At 28.3% G+C, this 17,444-nt stretch overlaps 3 protein-coding genes across 3 annotated transcripts; all 3 read left to right on the top strand.

Annotated features, from left to right (window-relative positions):
• Nucleotides 1-319: 319 nt before the first annotated feature.
• On the top strand, nt 320-3,961 carry LOC145947423 (serpin B4-like). The gene is made up of 2 exons (XM_083057203.1): nt 320-350; nt 3,378-3,961. Exons 1-2 carry the CDS (start codon nt 320-322, stop codon nt 3,959-3,961), a joined length of 615 nt encoding a protein of 204 aa, XP_082913329.1.
• A 2,024-nt stretch (nt 3,962-5,985) lies between these two features.
• On the top strand, nt 5,986-9,026 carry LOC145947422 (serine protease inhibitor 27A-like). The gene is made up of 2 exons (XM_083057202.1): nt 5,986-6,025; nt 8,464-9,026. The coding sequence occupies exons 1-2, from the start codon at nt 5,986-5,988 to the stop codon at nt 9,024-9,026; spliced, it is 603 nt and encodes a 200-aa protein (XP_082913328.1).
• A 5,265-nt stretch (nt 9,027-14,291) lies between these two features.
• Nucleotides 14,292-14,858, top strand: LOC145947421 (serine protease inhibitor 88Ea-like). Its single transcript, XM_083057201.1, has one exon. It carries the CDS (start codon nt 14,292-14,294, stop codon nt 14,856-14,858), a length of 567 nt encoding a protein of 188 aa, XP_082913327.1.
• Nucleotides 14,859-17,444: the final 2,586 nt, after the last annotated feature.

The following is a 17,444-nucleotide window of genomic DNA, read 5'->3' as shown; positions in this document are numbered from 1 at the left end:
TAATCATTTTCTGCAGTTTTCTCTTAACGTTGACAATTTCAGTTATCAAACTGTTCTGTCATAATACTTATGTAGGATAGACACCAAGTCAAAGTTCTAGATGGTTCTAGATTTGTACAGATCAAAATCTTAGACGACGAAAATATATTTAAAAAACTAAAGTCACGTGCGATTTAACTTGTCGCACACAAAAATTCGGCGACAATATACGCGTGCGTCACATAATATAAATATACAAAAGCAGCGGCTACACAATATCGAGGCTCAAATAAACGAGAGAAATTTGCCACGATTTTGCTATAATACTGTATAGCCAAAAATGGAGCAGGAAAATCAACAGGAAGAATTTGGTGAGTTGAAAGATCTTTTACAAAATCAAACAATTTTGTCTCCGATTTCACAAACAGATAATTGAGATACACAGTGCTAATATTTCCTTTGTGTTACATTATTATTTAACATACTGTTCTTACGTAATTTTGTATATTACGATGTAATAATGACCATTGCATAGTAAGTCTCGTGATTATGTAGATTCAAATAAAGCGTACATAATTTCGAAGTTTGCCGCTGTATTAACAATATTTTGGCGAATCATTACGCCATCTAGGTATACACGAAATATGTTCAATTTTAAGGTACAGTTTTCACTTCATAGACTACTGACCATATACATACTTGAATAAATCAGATGTTTAGATATATAGAATTATTACAGAATATAATTTCTTCTAATTGTTAAGTATTAAATGTTACTCTTAAATTTCATCAATAATAATCGACCGATTTCGAATTTTACGTTTATTTTACTTACTGGAAATATAATCAACATTTTAAGTTCGTTACATATTTAAAAAAGTTTAAATGTAGATATATTAGTAAATATATGTAAGAATATATTTACGAATCTATTTCTCAATTCCTATTTCAATTATCATTGTAATTATACTTTTGATTATGTTGTATTTCGAATTTAAAATTAAATTTAAAAAATAATAAAAATTTTTCTATACACATGCAAAATAAGTGTCGCAAAAATTTTAATTTATTTTATTTTGTATTTAACATATTTTTAATTATAATTATTGTTAATTCTTTCAATTAGTTTATTAATTTTAGTTGTAAATTTTTCTGACTTTCTGTTTTGAATATGTCTCTTTTGTTAATTTTGCTTGATTTTTTCATATTATCATTTTTTATCTGCCAGAGAAAATAAAGTCGGAGGCGATTTTCAAGTTCTCGATCAAATGTCTGCGTAACTATATAAAGATTACGCTAAAGGAAAATTTTATCTTCAGTCCGTACAACATATATGATGGACTTTGGATGGTTTACTTTATGTCAAGTGGTGCCATTGAAGAGCGCTTAAAAGATATTCTTTATTTAAATACATTCTACAAACATGATTTATTAGATGAGATTAATTTTCATAAGTACTTCCATACATACCTCGGTGATACCATATTTACGATAAATAATTCTGACGCATCTTTGCATTAAGTGTGTGTGTGTGTGTGTGATCGAAATAATAATTGTAGAAGAGTCAAAATTCGTATGTTACGTTATATAAAATTACATGGAGAGGTATTTATCAAATTGAAATTTTGCCACTATAAAAAATTAAATATGTTGTAATAGTGGGAACAAAAAGATAGGATATATAACTTCAAGTTATGTTTTGACTTTTTTGTATATGTAGATTTAATTTGAATAAAGAAACTTGGCGTGATTAATATAAAGATTTAGATACATTAAAATAATATAAAAGTGGTAAATGAAACTATTTACAAAAATAAATAGAAGTATTTTATTTAGAAATGAACTGAAATCTAGCAAAATTTTTTTTGATGTTTTTGATTCTAGGATGATTGTCCCGCCGAGAAGCATACAATGTGTTTTATTACAAACAAAAAGTTTTCCGAAACTTCCTTCTTGAGAATGAAAAAAATTTTTAACTGTGGGTTCGGATTTAGATTCTCAAATCTCTACGACAATATTATCGCGACGATAAATCGTATCAATGAAATAATAAAATTTATAGTAGAGCGTCCTGATCATGCAAAATTAAGCATCATACGAAGAAATATGGATATTGTTTTGATGGTCGTACATAATTTCAATAATCAAAAATTTCAAGATTCAAGTACTTATCTTTCTGACGCACCAAGAGTGTCGTCTAGTTTTGACAAACAAATGCATAGAAGCTGTGAGCATGCCATATTATTTTATTTCACATATTTTTACATAAATCCTTTTATCAATTTTTTTAAAATTAATGGTAAACGAAACATATTTTGTAGACATATTTTATTTTGTAAAAACAAATCGCTTTATCTGTTTGGTCTATAAACGGATAGCCGGGTACCCAAAGCTATATTAAGTGTTAAAAATGTAAACAAATAAATGAAACTTTCCATCTCCAAAAACAATAATAGATTTTTGTATCCGGAAAGCTTCTAATGTATAACAAGAAATAGTTTTCGATGTTGAGCAGCTTTTATTAATAATTGCATAATCGCTTTGTAATGTGTCGACGACATACAGTTTGTACCCGGATGTACACATACGTTAATGCAAATGTGCAAAAAGGGAAATTATGCATTAACAGAAAAGTTAAATTTTAGTATAATAAAAATTGTTTTTAAATGTTTGAAATTATTAAGGAAAAGATTTTCATTTTTACCGCTTTACCACTCATTTCAATTATACGTTTTTAACTTAAGGCTCCTGGGTGCTCACCGCGGCCATATTGGAATCGTGACGTCAGAGGCGAGAAATAACACGTTGAAATTTCTTAGATGCCATTTCTAAATAAAAACATATTTGCATAAAATAACACGTAAGATCTCTTTAATACACTTCTAAAAAACGCCGAAAACTATTCTTTTCCCTTGATAGTCAATCAACAACCGTAAAATGATCGAGATATCAGAATTTGACATGCGGAATGACTGCGCATGTGCAAAGACTAGACGGACTGGGCCTCATAATATTATATTTTACAGCTGTTGATTGATTATAAAGGGAATAGGATAGTTTTCGGCGTTTTTTAGAAGTGTATTAAAGAGATCTTAAGTGTTATTTTATGCAAATATGTTTTTATTTAGAAATGGCATCTAAAAAATTTTAGCGTGTATTTTCTCGCCTCTGACGTCACGATTCCGACATGGTCGACAATGTACCAGGAACCTTAAGATCAAAATACGTAAATGGTTTTTAATTCCTGAAAATGTAAAATATTATATGCATTCTCAAAAATGCTTGTTATGTTACGTTACAGACAAAAATCGAATGTATTTTAGATTTCATTGATTTATCGATGTATCTCGACAATTTTGCGTTGTTTTTTAAATTCTCACGTTTTTTTTATCTTTTAGTTTTCTGTCGCGAATTAAGCATGCATGTAAGCGAGTTTCCTTACAAGAACTTCACGTCGATGTTCGTGTTGTTACCTGCTTCATTAATCTCAGACGAGTGGGTAATCAATAAAAACGCCACCAATACTGACATGTGCGCTATGATGAATCAATTGTCGACCGACGAGGGAATCCGCAAATTTCGAGATCTGTTAGATGGTCATACGACATCAAAAGATGATAGAGACGTCTCATTTTTACCGGTCTTCAAGGTGAATAAAAATCTAAAAATCCATGAGCTGATCAAAGCACTAGGCGCCGAACAATTGTTGATGCCCGAAGCGATTGATGTGGACTATTGCTTCTCGCATTGCGAAGCCAGTGTGCACTTCGGAAATGTCGTGCATCGCGCTCATGTCGAAGTCACGGAAGAGAACATCGTTGGGAGTGCGATCACCTTGATTTACACCGGGCAGTCCTCTCCGAGCATCAATATTGTCGAGAGGAATTGCAATTACCCTTTCATCTGGCTTATTTATGAACAAATTAAACGAGAAATCCTTTTTGTCGGCGCTTTCAACGAATTCAACGAGTCCAATTCCTAGACGATCGAATACAAATTAAGTTCAGAGATTGACTAATCAAACATGTTCTGTGAAACGGCTACTAATAGATAATAGATCTGTAATTATTGGTTAATGTTGTAATTATTGAAACTATTTTTTTTTCTTTGGAGTCAATCTTTTGTTTTAGAATGCATTATATTTATGATTAACTTCTGTAAAAAAATTTAGAGATCGATGAAATGAATCAATCTGTTGGGTTAGTACAAATTTATATTTGCTTCGTATTAAACTTATGAATTTTCTGAATAAGTAAAGAAGAAATCGTTGTTTCTTTTAAAGTATTACAGAAGTATCTGTGAGATAATTGTCATTAATTTAGTCTTACATATGAATTATCTTGTTTTACATCTCTTTGTCGTTATAATTAACTGAACAGTTAGACATTTAACTATCATTGATATTATCTAATGATATATAAATACTAAATTTTGATAAATCAATGTTTATGTATACTAATATAAACATACATATACTACATATATTTAAAACATATATTTCATTATTTATATAATATATACACATTTATATATATGTACATACACGTTTGTATGTATGTAAGTATGTATGATATTCCTGTCATAAATATCATTAAATAATTTTTTCGGATATTATGGAAAAAATATTTAGAAGCGAACCAATAGTTTGTAGTATAAATTCATCATTACAAATTACTATATTTTTAAATAATGCTTTCAAATTAAAAATGTTACTTTTGCTATCATAATGTAATAGGAAAAAGATAAAAGTATTATGCTCTTTCAAATATGTGTAACCGTGCGATGTGATTAACTCTGTGTTAATTTTGCTATAATATTGCTATAGTATTATACTTTATTTTTTTGATACTTTAATATATTTACATCCTTCCTTTTTATGATCCAGCAATAACAGAATCGATGGACATTTGTCTTCTTTTTCACTTGAGGTATGTAAATATACGCTATGTAAATATATACATTTCTATTATTTATATTTTTGTAATTGTATCACAATGTTCGAAATGACATATTTTTATAATTATAAATAAATTAAAAATATTCCGATTAAAATTCAATGATATGATTCGTTTATGTGTATATAAATGTGTTTGAATTTGTGTGTATATGTGCATATTAATTATATGATTCTGATAGAGTGGTTATATTCAGTCTAAAATAAAAAACAAAGCGATGGATGACTTTTAATTTGAGAATTGTAGAAAAGAATATCAAGCCAAGATATATTAAGAGAACAAAATTATTTTACATTTGGATCAACCAGCGCACAAATTACACTGACACACATTAACATTACTGTAATAATTATTAATTTATTTTGTCGATAATGTCAGTTTTCTTTACGAATTGCTACATTTAATTGACGCGATGATACTTAATTTAAGATCGAATTGTTTCTTTCTCGACATATATTACTTTGTTATATTTGTGTTGTTTATAAAATTAATGCAGAATATAATTTCTTCATTGCCAGTTATCAATAACATATTATTGAAAAACATGTTAAAAAAAATTATTAATGCTTTAACACTTTTTAAATAAGATTATTATAAGCAACGATATTAATACCTAATTAATTTCAAACGTTTTATAAACCATATCTTATAAACGATAAGACAAAATTTTTAATCTTTTAACGATTTTAAACAGCTCAGCAAAATAAATCCTCAATTACACAGTTTATAAAAGAATCAATAAAAAAGATTAATTATTTTCTATAGTTTTTTTTACGCTGACAGTTCCAGTCTCCAAATTATTCTGTTACAATATTTATTTAGGATGGTGTGATCAAGTCAAAAGATAAGCTATAGATTTGTACAGAAAAATCTTTGACGACGAAAATGTACAAAAGACTGAAATCACATCCGGTTCAATTTCTCGTGCAAAAATTAAATCCGGCGACAATATGCGCGTGCGCCACATAATATAAATAAATAAAAGCAGCGACTACACAATACTGAGGCACAAATAGACACAGAAAGCCACAGTTTTGCTAAAGAACCAAAAATGGAGCACGAGGATTCAATGGAGTCTGATGGCCAATTTGGTAAGTCGAAAGATCTTTAACGAAATCAAACGATTTTGCTTCCGATTTCAAACAGATAATTAAGATATACAGCGCTAATATCTCTTTTGTGCTATATTATTTTTTAACATATTTTTCTGTAATTTTGTACATTTCGATATAATTTTGTGACCATTGCATATAACGAGTTTCGCGATTTGTGAGATTCAAATAAAACCGCGTACATTTTATTTCAAAGTCATTAATTATATTTTAGCGAATATTTTCGCGTTTTAGGTATACTAGAAATTAGTTTAATTTTAAGCTATGACTTTTACAGCGACTAAACAGAAAGTAATATTCGAAAAAATTTCAGAATTTTTGATATATAGAATTATTGCAGAATATAATTTCTTCACATTGTTAAGTATTAGTTATTACTATTAAATTTTATCAACAATAATCTACTGATCTCGCATTTTGCATTAATTCTGCTTGCTAAAAATATGAACAAAATATTATTCTTCGAGTTCGGTAAGTATAAACGAAGTTTGAACATTTGTATTTCTCCTTCAATTATCATTATATGTATATTGTTGATTTGATCGTATTTCGAGTTTAAAATTAAAGAGATAATAAACATATATCTATGCGCACATACAAAATAATTGTCGAAAAAAATTTCAATACGTTATACTTTGTATTTAACATCTTTTTCGTTACAAATGTTGTTAATATTGTTGTAATTAATTAACTAATTTTATTAATTATAATTTTATTAATTTTAATTATAATTATTTATTTAATTAATTAATTTTAATTATAATTATTTAATTAATTAATTAATTTTAATTATAATTATTTAATTAATTAATTAATTTTAATTATAATTATTTATTCTGAGCTTTCTATTTCCATAATATCTCTTTCTGCTTCACGTTTTTTCTTATTCATCTTTCTTCTATTTGTCAGAGAAATTAATGACGGAGGCACTTTTCAAGTTCTCGATCAAATGTCTGCATAAATATACGAAGATCAAGCCGAAGAATTTTGCCTTCAGTCCGCTTAGCATATATGAGGGACTTTTTTCGGTTTACCTTATGTCCAGTGGTGCTATCAAAGAGCGTATAAAACGTATCCTTTATTTAACGGAAGACCGCGAATATTATTTGATGGATATTACTAATTTTGATAAAAATGACGACAGCTTTGAAACGGAGCGGTAAATAATTCTGACATTTTTGCATTAAATGAATGGAAATAATAATAGTGAAAGAATCAAAATTTGCATGCTACATTGTATTAAATAACATGTAAAGATATCTAGCAAATAAAACCCTTGCAAAATAATAATACAATAATAATGGCTACAACATAATAATAAAAATTTTTTAATAAGATCAAGAAACTTTGCTTATCAAATTATCTGCTAATTTTGATTTTTCAAAATATAGGTTAATTATATAGATTAATTTGAATGAAGTAACTTTGCGCGATTTTAGAATATAAAAAAGATTCAACCTATATGAGTAAAAATGTGAATAAAACAATTTAGAAAAATGACAGAAGTCTTTTATTTAGGAATATTTTAGGAATATGAATAGAAATCTCACAAACATTTCCTCTAGGCAAATACATCTGCGGCTTCCCCTGATTGCGAGAATGAAAATATGTGTATTATTTCAAAAAGTAAATTTTCCGCAGACCCTTCACCGATGAACATCGTTTTCAACGGTGGATTCATAATCTTAGATAATATTATGGCGGAGATAAGTGGTATCAATAAAATAATAAAAAGTAAGACAAAGAATCATATTCGTGGTCCGGTGAAGTTAATGAGAAAAATATGGATATTATTTTGACGACTATACTGCGTTTCAATGTTCAAAAATTTCAAAAAGCTTGTCTATTTGACGCATCAAAAGTTCCGAGTATTCGTGACAAACGAAAGCGTAAAAACTGTGAGTATGTCTTCTTTTGATTTCAACTGTCTTTAATTACATATTATAAATCTTTTTTAATAATCAAATTTTTTTTCAATTAATTGTAAACAAAACATATTTTATAGACATAATTTATTTTGTAAAAAACACACCGCTTTATCCCTTTTGTCAATGAAATCGAGATGCAATTTTAAATGTTGAAAATATAGTTAATACTCGGGTACGCGTTTGTAAAAATATGCAAGAAAAAATTATGCACTTACAAAAAAAAATTTTTTTTTAGTCTAATAAAAATTGCTGATTTCTATTGCTTTGCCACTTATTTCATTTTTTTTTCTTTCTTAACACCACATCAAAATATGTTTACACAAATGGTTCTTAATTGTTGAAAATGTAAAATATTATATGTAATTTGAAAAATGCTTTTTATTTTACTTGCCAAGATCGAATGTATTTCCGACTTTATTGATTCATGTATCTTGACCACTTTTCGTTATTCTCTACCTATATTTTCTACCTATATTTTTCCTTTTTTAGTTTTCTGTCGCAAATTACGGATGCTCGTAAGCGAGTATCCCTACAAGAATGGAAATGCATCTATGTTCGTGTTGTTACCTGCTTTGTTGATCCCAGACAACGATGTCAGAAAGGACACTAGCAACTTTGGTCTTCGCGATTTGATCAAACGATTGTCGACCGACGAGGGAATCCGCAAATTACGCAATCTGCTAGATGATAATACGAGAAGAGAAAATACAAAGTTCTCGTTTTGGCCGGTCTTCGAGGTAGAGAAAAATCTGAAAATTCGCGAGCTACTGCAAGCTCTAGGTCTGGAAGAATTATTGATTGCCGACACCATCGGTCTGGACAAATCTTTCGCGAAAGGCGAGCACAGGATGCATTTGGATAACGTCGTGCATCGAACTCACGTCAAGATCACGAAAAAGAACACCATCGCGGGAGCAATCACCTTATTTAACACCGGACGAGAGTCTTCTTCGAGCACCAAGATGCTCCAAGTGAATTACAGTACTCCGTTCGTCTGGCTGATTTATGACAAGCTGCATCAAAACATCCTCTTCGTCGAAACTTTCAATTAATTCGTCGGCTCCGTCCTCAGATTAAACAAACGAATATAAATTAAAATAATTTATTTAAAGGTACACACGAATCAGATGCATACTATATAAAGGGTTATTAGTGACAGATCTGTCATTATTGGAAAATGTTGTGATTATTGCAGCTATTTTTTTCTGTCGAGTCAATCTTTTGTTTGTTTAAGGCTCCTGCATACTCACTGCAGCCATCTTGAATTGATGACGTCAGAAGCGAGAAAATATACCATGAAAATTCTTGCGACTTACGCTAAAATAAAAATGTTTTTCAAAAAAATAGGGTTTGTAACCGATAGAACCGACTTGTAAAATATACCGAAAACTCTCCTTTTGTTTGGGTAAGCAATAAATAACATTGTATATGTTGAATTGAATTGAGCCTAATCAAGGACGAAAACCAGCTGTTTGACAGGTATCGAAATGAAATAAATATTTGCTTTTACATATTAAATTATAACAAAATGAGAGTCTTCGGTATATTTTAACACTATAACAATTACTTTAAAAATAGAAACACTGCACTAAAATGATAAATGACGCTGTAAGTCGCAAGAATAATTTATGTCATTTTCACGCTTAATAGTTTATAGTTTTGCCAAATGTGGCGCTGTTGGACAAATTTTACGGACTTGGCAATCGAGTATGCAGGAGCCTTAAGATGAATTATATATCGGGCGCGATATACTCTATGATCAAATTCTGTTAAAAATTTGGAGATTGAGAAATCAATTCGAGTCGGTACATATTTATGTTCGCTTGCTACTAATTTATGCATTTTTTTAAACTCGAGAAAAGGGAAGAGATTTTGTTAGATGCACTAATTTATTCTTGTATTTGAATTTCATTGTTTTATATAATTTCTTGCCGCTTTAATTAACTAAACAGAAGGACATACAGCTAACATTAGAAAGCGATGATATTATGTTTGGTGATATATAAATGTTAAATTTCGATAAACTAGTTATTAATATAATACACATGCATATACAAACATATACATATATACAATATATACATATACATATACATATACGTACATAAGTATTTATAATATATATACATTTATATATTATATATGTACATATTTATGTACGTATGTATGTATGTATGTATGTATATGCATAACATTTCTGTCATAAATATCATTAAATTATTTTTTCGGATTTTATGGAAGAAATATTTGGAAGCGAAGAAATAATTTTGTAGTCAAAATTCAACATTTATATTATTATATTTTTAAATAATGCTTATACAGTTTGTAAAAATGTTACTTGTGCTATCATAACGTAATACGAAAGAGATAAAAGTATTATTCATCTCCCAAGCATGTGTAACCACGTGCGATGTGCTCAACACTGTTTTAATTTTGCTATAATATTGCTATAGCATTGTACTTAATTTTTTTGATAATATATTATATCTATATCCTTTTTTTTATGATCCAGCAATAACAGAATCGATGAATATTTCACTTCTCTTTCACTTGACGTATGCTATATACATATATATGTATATACATATATATATAGCTGTCTATCTATTTTCTTATATTTTCATAATTGCCATCATCATGTACGAGATGACGTATTTTTGTATAATTATATATAAATTAAAATTCTTTTCATTAAAATCAAATATGTTTTGTTTATTTATATATGAATGTGTTTGTATTCGTATGTATATGTTCGTTTTAATTATGATTTTGATAGAACGGTTATATTCAATCTAATATCAAGAATTCAGCGGGAAGACGGTTTTTGATTTGAAAATTGTAGAAAAAAATTTCAGGTCAAGATATAAGACCAAAAGAACAAAATTATCTCACATTTGGCTTAATTATATCAGCGCAAAAATTACACTCACGCACATTAACATTGCGTAATAATATTAATTTATTTTGTCAATTTTGTGAGTTTTTTGACGAGTTGTTCTTTATATTCAACATGATGGTAATCAATTTAGGATTGAATTGTTTCTTTTTTAACCATCGACATATATTATTGTTATATATATTTCTATTTTATATTAAATTAATTGCATAATATAATTTCTTCATTACGAGTTATCAATAACATAATTATTAAAAAATTATATTTAAAAAATATTAATGCTTTATTACTATATTTAAAAATTATTATTAGAAGAAAAATATTAATACTATTAATTAAATCTAAACTTCTCATAAACGATAAGACAAAATTTTGAATCTTTCAACGATTTTAAAAAGACAGCTCAGCAAAATGTAGTATAATCCTCAATCATAAAAAAAAACCAAATAAAAAGAGTAATCATTTTCCACAACTTTTTCTTAACGCTGACAATTTCAGTTATCAAACTGTTCTATTATAATACTTATGTAGGATAAAGACCAAGTCAAAAAGTGACCCTAGATTTGTACAGAAAAAGACTTATAATCTTAAAGAAAAAGTCTTACAATTAGACGACGAAAATATACAAAAAACTAAAGTCACATTTAATATGTCGATTTAATATGTCGAACACAAAGATTCGGCGACAATGTACGCATGCGCCACTCAATATAAATATATCCAAAAGCGGCGGCTACACAATATCCAGACTCAAATATACGAGAGAAGTTCGCCACGGTTTTGCTACTGTATAGCCAAAACATGGAGCAGAAAATTCGACAGGAAGAAGTTGGTGAATCGAAAGATCTTTTACAAAATCAAAGAATTTTGGTTCCGATTACACAAATTGATAATTAAAATATGCAGTGCTAATATTTTCTTTGTGTTATATTAATTTTTAACTTACTGTACTTGTAATTTTGTATATTTCGTTGTTATAACGACCATTGCATAGTAAGTCTCGCAATTATGTAGATTCAAATAGAGTTGCGTACATTATTTCGAAGTTTGACGGTATTAACAATATTTTAGAAAATCGTTTCGCGATATAGGTATACACGAAATAAGTGTACTTTTAAGGTATAGCTTTCACTTCGTAGACAACTGACTATATACATATTTGAATAAATGTCAGATGTTTAAATATATAGAATTATTGCAGAATATAATTTCTTCTAATTGTTAAATATTAAATGTTACTATTAAATTTCATCAATAATAATAATCGACCGATTTCGAATTTTGCGTTTATTTTACTTGGTGGAAATATAATCATCATTTCAAGTTCGTTACATATTTAAAAAAGTTTGAATGTAGATATGTTAGTAAACATATGTAAGAATATATTTACGAATAGATTCCTCTATTCCTATTTCGATTAACAGTATATTAATATTTTTGAATTTATTGTATTTTAAATTCAAAATTAAATATAAGAAATAATAACAATTTTTCTATACACATGCAAAGTGTCGAGAACATTTTAATTACATCATATTTTGTATTAAACATCTTTTTGAATTACAATTATTGTTAATTGTTATAATTAATTTATTATTTTAATTGTAATTTATTTCGACTTTTTTTAAAATGTTTTTTTTATCAATTATGTTTAATTTTTTTATATTATTTATTCGTTAGAAAATATAATCAACGATGCGCTCTTCAAGTTCGCGATCAGAAGTTTGCGTAAATATATAAAGATCAAGCCAAAGGGAAATTTTGTCTTCAGTCCGTACAACATATATGAAGGACTTTTAATGGTTTACCTTATTATGCCAAGTGGTGTCATTGAAGAGCGTTTAAAACTTATTTTATATTTAAATAAATTCTGCAAACATTATTTAATATTAAATAATATTAAACTTTATAAATACTTCGATACACTCGGTGAGGTAAATAATTCTGACGCATCTTTGCATTAGTAATGGAAATAATAATCATAAAAGAGTCATAATTTGTATGCTACTTTGTATAAAATAACATGTAAAGATTATTATCAAATTAAAATACTGCAACATTGAAGAATTTATTAAGTTGTAATAACGGAAACAAAAAAATAATAGGATATATTTTTAAGCGAAATAAGGATTCGAAACTTTGATACATCTTAAGTATGTCACTGAATAATTTTTTAATAATAAATCTTTAATGAAATCTAGACAAACCTAAAGTCACCTAATTTTGACTCTTTATATATGTAGATTAATTTGAATGAAGTCACTTGGCGTGTATTTTAAATTAATATAATGATTTAGATACACGTATAAAAATGGTAAATGAAACTATTTAAAAAAATAAAATAAAAGTATTTTATTTAGAAATGATTAAGAATCTTATCAACATTTCTTTCGATATTTTTGATTCTAGAATTCTGTCGTCCAAAATGCAACTGCGTGTTGTTTTCCAGAAAAAAAGTTTTCCGAAAACTCCATGTCGAGAATGACAAGAATTTTCAGCTGTAACTTTGGATATTTATTCGCAGATCAACCCGATGCTATTTTTGGGATGATAAAATATATCAATACAATAATAAATTCTTTTTGTCATAATTGGGTAAAATTAAGCGTAATAAGAAATAATATGGATATTGTTTTGATAATTTTACATAATTTAGAATTACAAACAAGGGTCATTCATTGGAACGATACAGACGAACCGACCATTCCTAACAATCAAGAGCGTAAAAGCTGTGAGCATGCCATTAATTTTACATGTTTTTACTTATTATAAATCTTTTATCAAATTTTTTAAATTAATCGAAACATATTTTCTAGACATATTTTATTTTGTACAAAACAAACCGCTTTATTTTTTGGTCAATGAACGGATAGTCGGGTACCCAAAGCAATATTAAATGTTAAAAATATATATCGAAACTTTCCATCTCCACGAACAAAATAGAAAGGATCTTTGTATTCGCAAAGCTTTTCATGTACAACGGGAAATAATTTTCGTTTCTTATCAGTTCTTATAAATAATTGTCGCTTTGTAATGCGCAATGACATAAAGATAGTACCCGGATGTATATATATCGATACAAATGTGGAAAAAGAAAAATTATGCATTAACAGAAAAGTTAAATTTTAGTAATAAAAATTGCTTTTAAATATTTAAAATTGTTAACGAAAAGATTTCTGTTTTTACCGTTGCCACTTAATTCGATTTTACATTTCTAAAATTAAATCAAAATACGTAAATGGCTTTTAATTCATGAAAATGTGAAATATTATATGGATTCTTAAAAGTGCTCGTTATTTTATAAGCAAGGGCGGAATATATTTCCAATTTTATTAATTCATTGATATATCTTGACAATTTTCTGTTGTCTTTTAAGTTCTAATTTCTTTTTTATTTTTTAGTTTTCTGTCACGAATTAAGCATGCACGTAAGCGAGTTCTTCTACAAAAACCGCATGTCGTTGTTTGTGTTCAGACCTGCTTCATTAATCTCTGACGAGTGGGTGGTCGAAGAGAACGCTACCAATGCTGACATGTACGCTATGATGAAACGATTGTCGACCGACGAGGGAATCTGCAAATTTCGGAATCTGCTAGATGGTCATGCGACATCAAAAAGTGATACAAACTTCTCTTTTTTGCCGGAATTCAAGGTAGAGAAAAATCTAAAAATCCATGAGCTGATCAAAGCACTAGGCGCCGAACAATTGTTGACGCCCGATAAGATTGATGTGGACTATTGCTTCTCGTGTTGCGAGGCCAGTTTGCAATTCGGCAATATCGTGCATCGCGCTCATGTCAAGGTCACGGAAACGAGCATCGTTGGCCGTGCCACCACCTTGATCTACACTGGGCAAGAGCACTCCCCGAGCACCAAGATTGTTGATGGAAATTGCAATTACCCTTCCATCTGGCTTATTTATGAAAAAAATAAACGAGAAATCCTTTTTGTCGGCGCTTTCAACGAATTCAATGAGTCCAATTCCTAGACGATCAAATACTAATTAAGTTCCGAGATTGACGAATCAAACATATTTTGTGAAACGGCTATTAATAAGTAATGGTTCTGTTATTATTGGCTAATGTTTTAATTATTGAAACTATATTTTTTTTAGAGTTAATTTGTTGTGTTTGGTTGCATTATATTTCGAGTGCATTATATTTTATGTTTAGCTTCTTTTAAAAATTTGGAGATCAATCTGTTGGGTTAGTACAAATTTATATTTGCTTCCTATTAAATTAATGAATTTTCTGAATGGTGAAAAAAGAAATCCTTGTACCTTTCAAAGTATTTTAGAAATATTTGTTAGATGATTGTCATTAATTTTTGCATTGGAATTTCATTGTTTTATATCTTTTTGTCGTTTTAATTAACTAACTAACATTAGAAACACAGTTGGAAAATTTGTGTTCTCTTGTTAAAAACGGTCCCCGTTAAAATTTTTGTGTTAAATATATAACACATTCATATGTTAATTTAACTTATTGTTGTTGCGATAATTGAACTGAAATGTTAAATTGTTAAAATAACTGAAAAAGTGTAAAAATAACACAATGTGCATCTATTTTTTATTTTACACAATAAATATGTTTCGTATTAATAGTGACAATATTTATCTGTTAAAATTTACAGAAAAGAAATGTTAATTTTATTTTATAATATAAGTAGAAATGATCAAATGTAAAATTAACATTTTTTTAAAATTTTTATATTGAAACTATGTTAATTTTACACAAAATTTATTTTAAGTTTACTTAAAGTTTGCATTTATTTTGTGTTAAAATATTAACACAATATTTGTATAATCATTTAACATATCCGTATTATGTTAAATTAACACAAAAATTTCTGTAGACCGTTTGGTACATGTAATATTTGTTAAATTTGACAAAAATTTTTCAACTATGAAGCGTTAATATATATTATCTATATAATGATATATAAATACTAAATTTCGATAAACCAGTGTTTATGTATACTAACATAAACATACATATGTACATATATACGTATACACACACACACACATGTACATATGTATGTTTGTATGTATGTATAATATTCTTGTCATTAATATCATTAAATTATTTTTTCGGAGAAGAAATATTTGGAAGCGAAGAAATAGATTGTAATCGAAATTTAACATTATATATTACTATATATTTAAATAATGCTTACAAAGTTAAAATGTTACTTGTGCTATCATAATGTAATAAGAAATAGATAAAAGTATTTAGTTATTCTCTTTCAAATATGTGTAACCGTGCGATCTGCTTAACTCATCTGTTTTAAATTTGCTATAATAATGCTATAGCATTATACTTTATTCTTTTTTATATTAAATTATATTTACATCTTTTCTATTTATGATCCAGCAATAACAGAATCGATTGATATTTGACTCCTCTTTCACTTGAAAGAGTTTGTATGATGCTATATACGATGGCAGTTCGATAAGTCAGTGACTTTTACAAGATATGGCACTCAAATCGCAATCTAATTTTATTTCTGATATTTACCATCTTATTTAAGTATACACATCAAGTTTCAAGTAGATCTGTCAAATAGAAATTTTTTGACAGCGTTCTAAAGCGGATAAGTTTGTGTTTTTTGCTAAAATGGAAAAAAGTGAATTTCGTGTGCTAATAAAACATTACTTTTTGTGTGGAAAAACCATTAAGGAAACTGAAGAAAAGCTAAATAAGTATTATGGGGACTCTGCTCCGTCGCATGGAATGGTTCACAAGTGGTTCACTGAATTTCGTTGTGGTCGTACAAGCACGAATGATGCTGAGCGCCCGGGACGTCCGAATGAGGTCACAACTGAAGAAACAGTCAATAAATCCATGATATTGTATTGGACGACCGTCGAGTGAAGATACGCGAGATAGCCAAGATGGTAAACATCTCAAACGAACGTGTTTTTAATATCTTGCATAAACATTTGGGCATGAAGAAGCTGTCGGCCAGATGGGTGCCGCGCTTGCTCACAATCGACCAAAAACCACAACGAAATTCAGTGAACCACTTGTGAACCATTCCATGCGACGGAGCAGAGTCCCCATAATACTTTTTTAGCTTCAGTTTCCTTAATGGTTTTTCCACGCAAAAAGTAATGTTTTATTAGCACACGAAATTCACTTTTTTCCATTTTAGCAAAAAATACAAACTTATCCGCTTTAGAACGCTGTCAAAAAGTTTCTATTTGACAGATCTACTTGAAACTTGGTGTGTATACTTAAATAAGATGGTAAATATCAGAAATAAAATTAGATTGCGATTTGAGTGCCATATCTTGTAAAAGTCACAGACTTATCGAACTGCCCTCGTATTAACGACTTTACCGAAATTTAGCATCTACTTACTAAGAGACAATAATATCAGATTTCTTTAATTTTAGTAATTCTTCTCTTCAGTCAATTAATAATATAAATAATTATAAAACAACGAAATTCAAATCGGAATAAAATTAATGAGAATTGACAATCTACATTTTCAAAAAAAAAAGAATACGAGTTTTTACTTTTTTTTTGATCTTCCAAAAATTTGTAAATTTACCCAATCATACCTTAAA

Source organism: Prenolepis imparis, unplaced genomic scaffold, assembly GCF_030444845.1.
Source record: "Prenolepis imparis isolate NDT839.2.m4 unplaced genomic scaffold, iyPreImpa1.0 SCAF_78, whole genome shotgun sequence".
NCBI lineage: Eukaryota > Metazoa > Arthropoda > Insecta > Hymenoptera > Formicidae > Prenolepis > Prenolepis imparis.
This window is presented reverse-complemented; position numbering and strand designations above follow the sequence as displayed.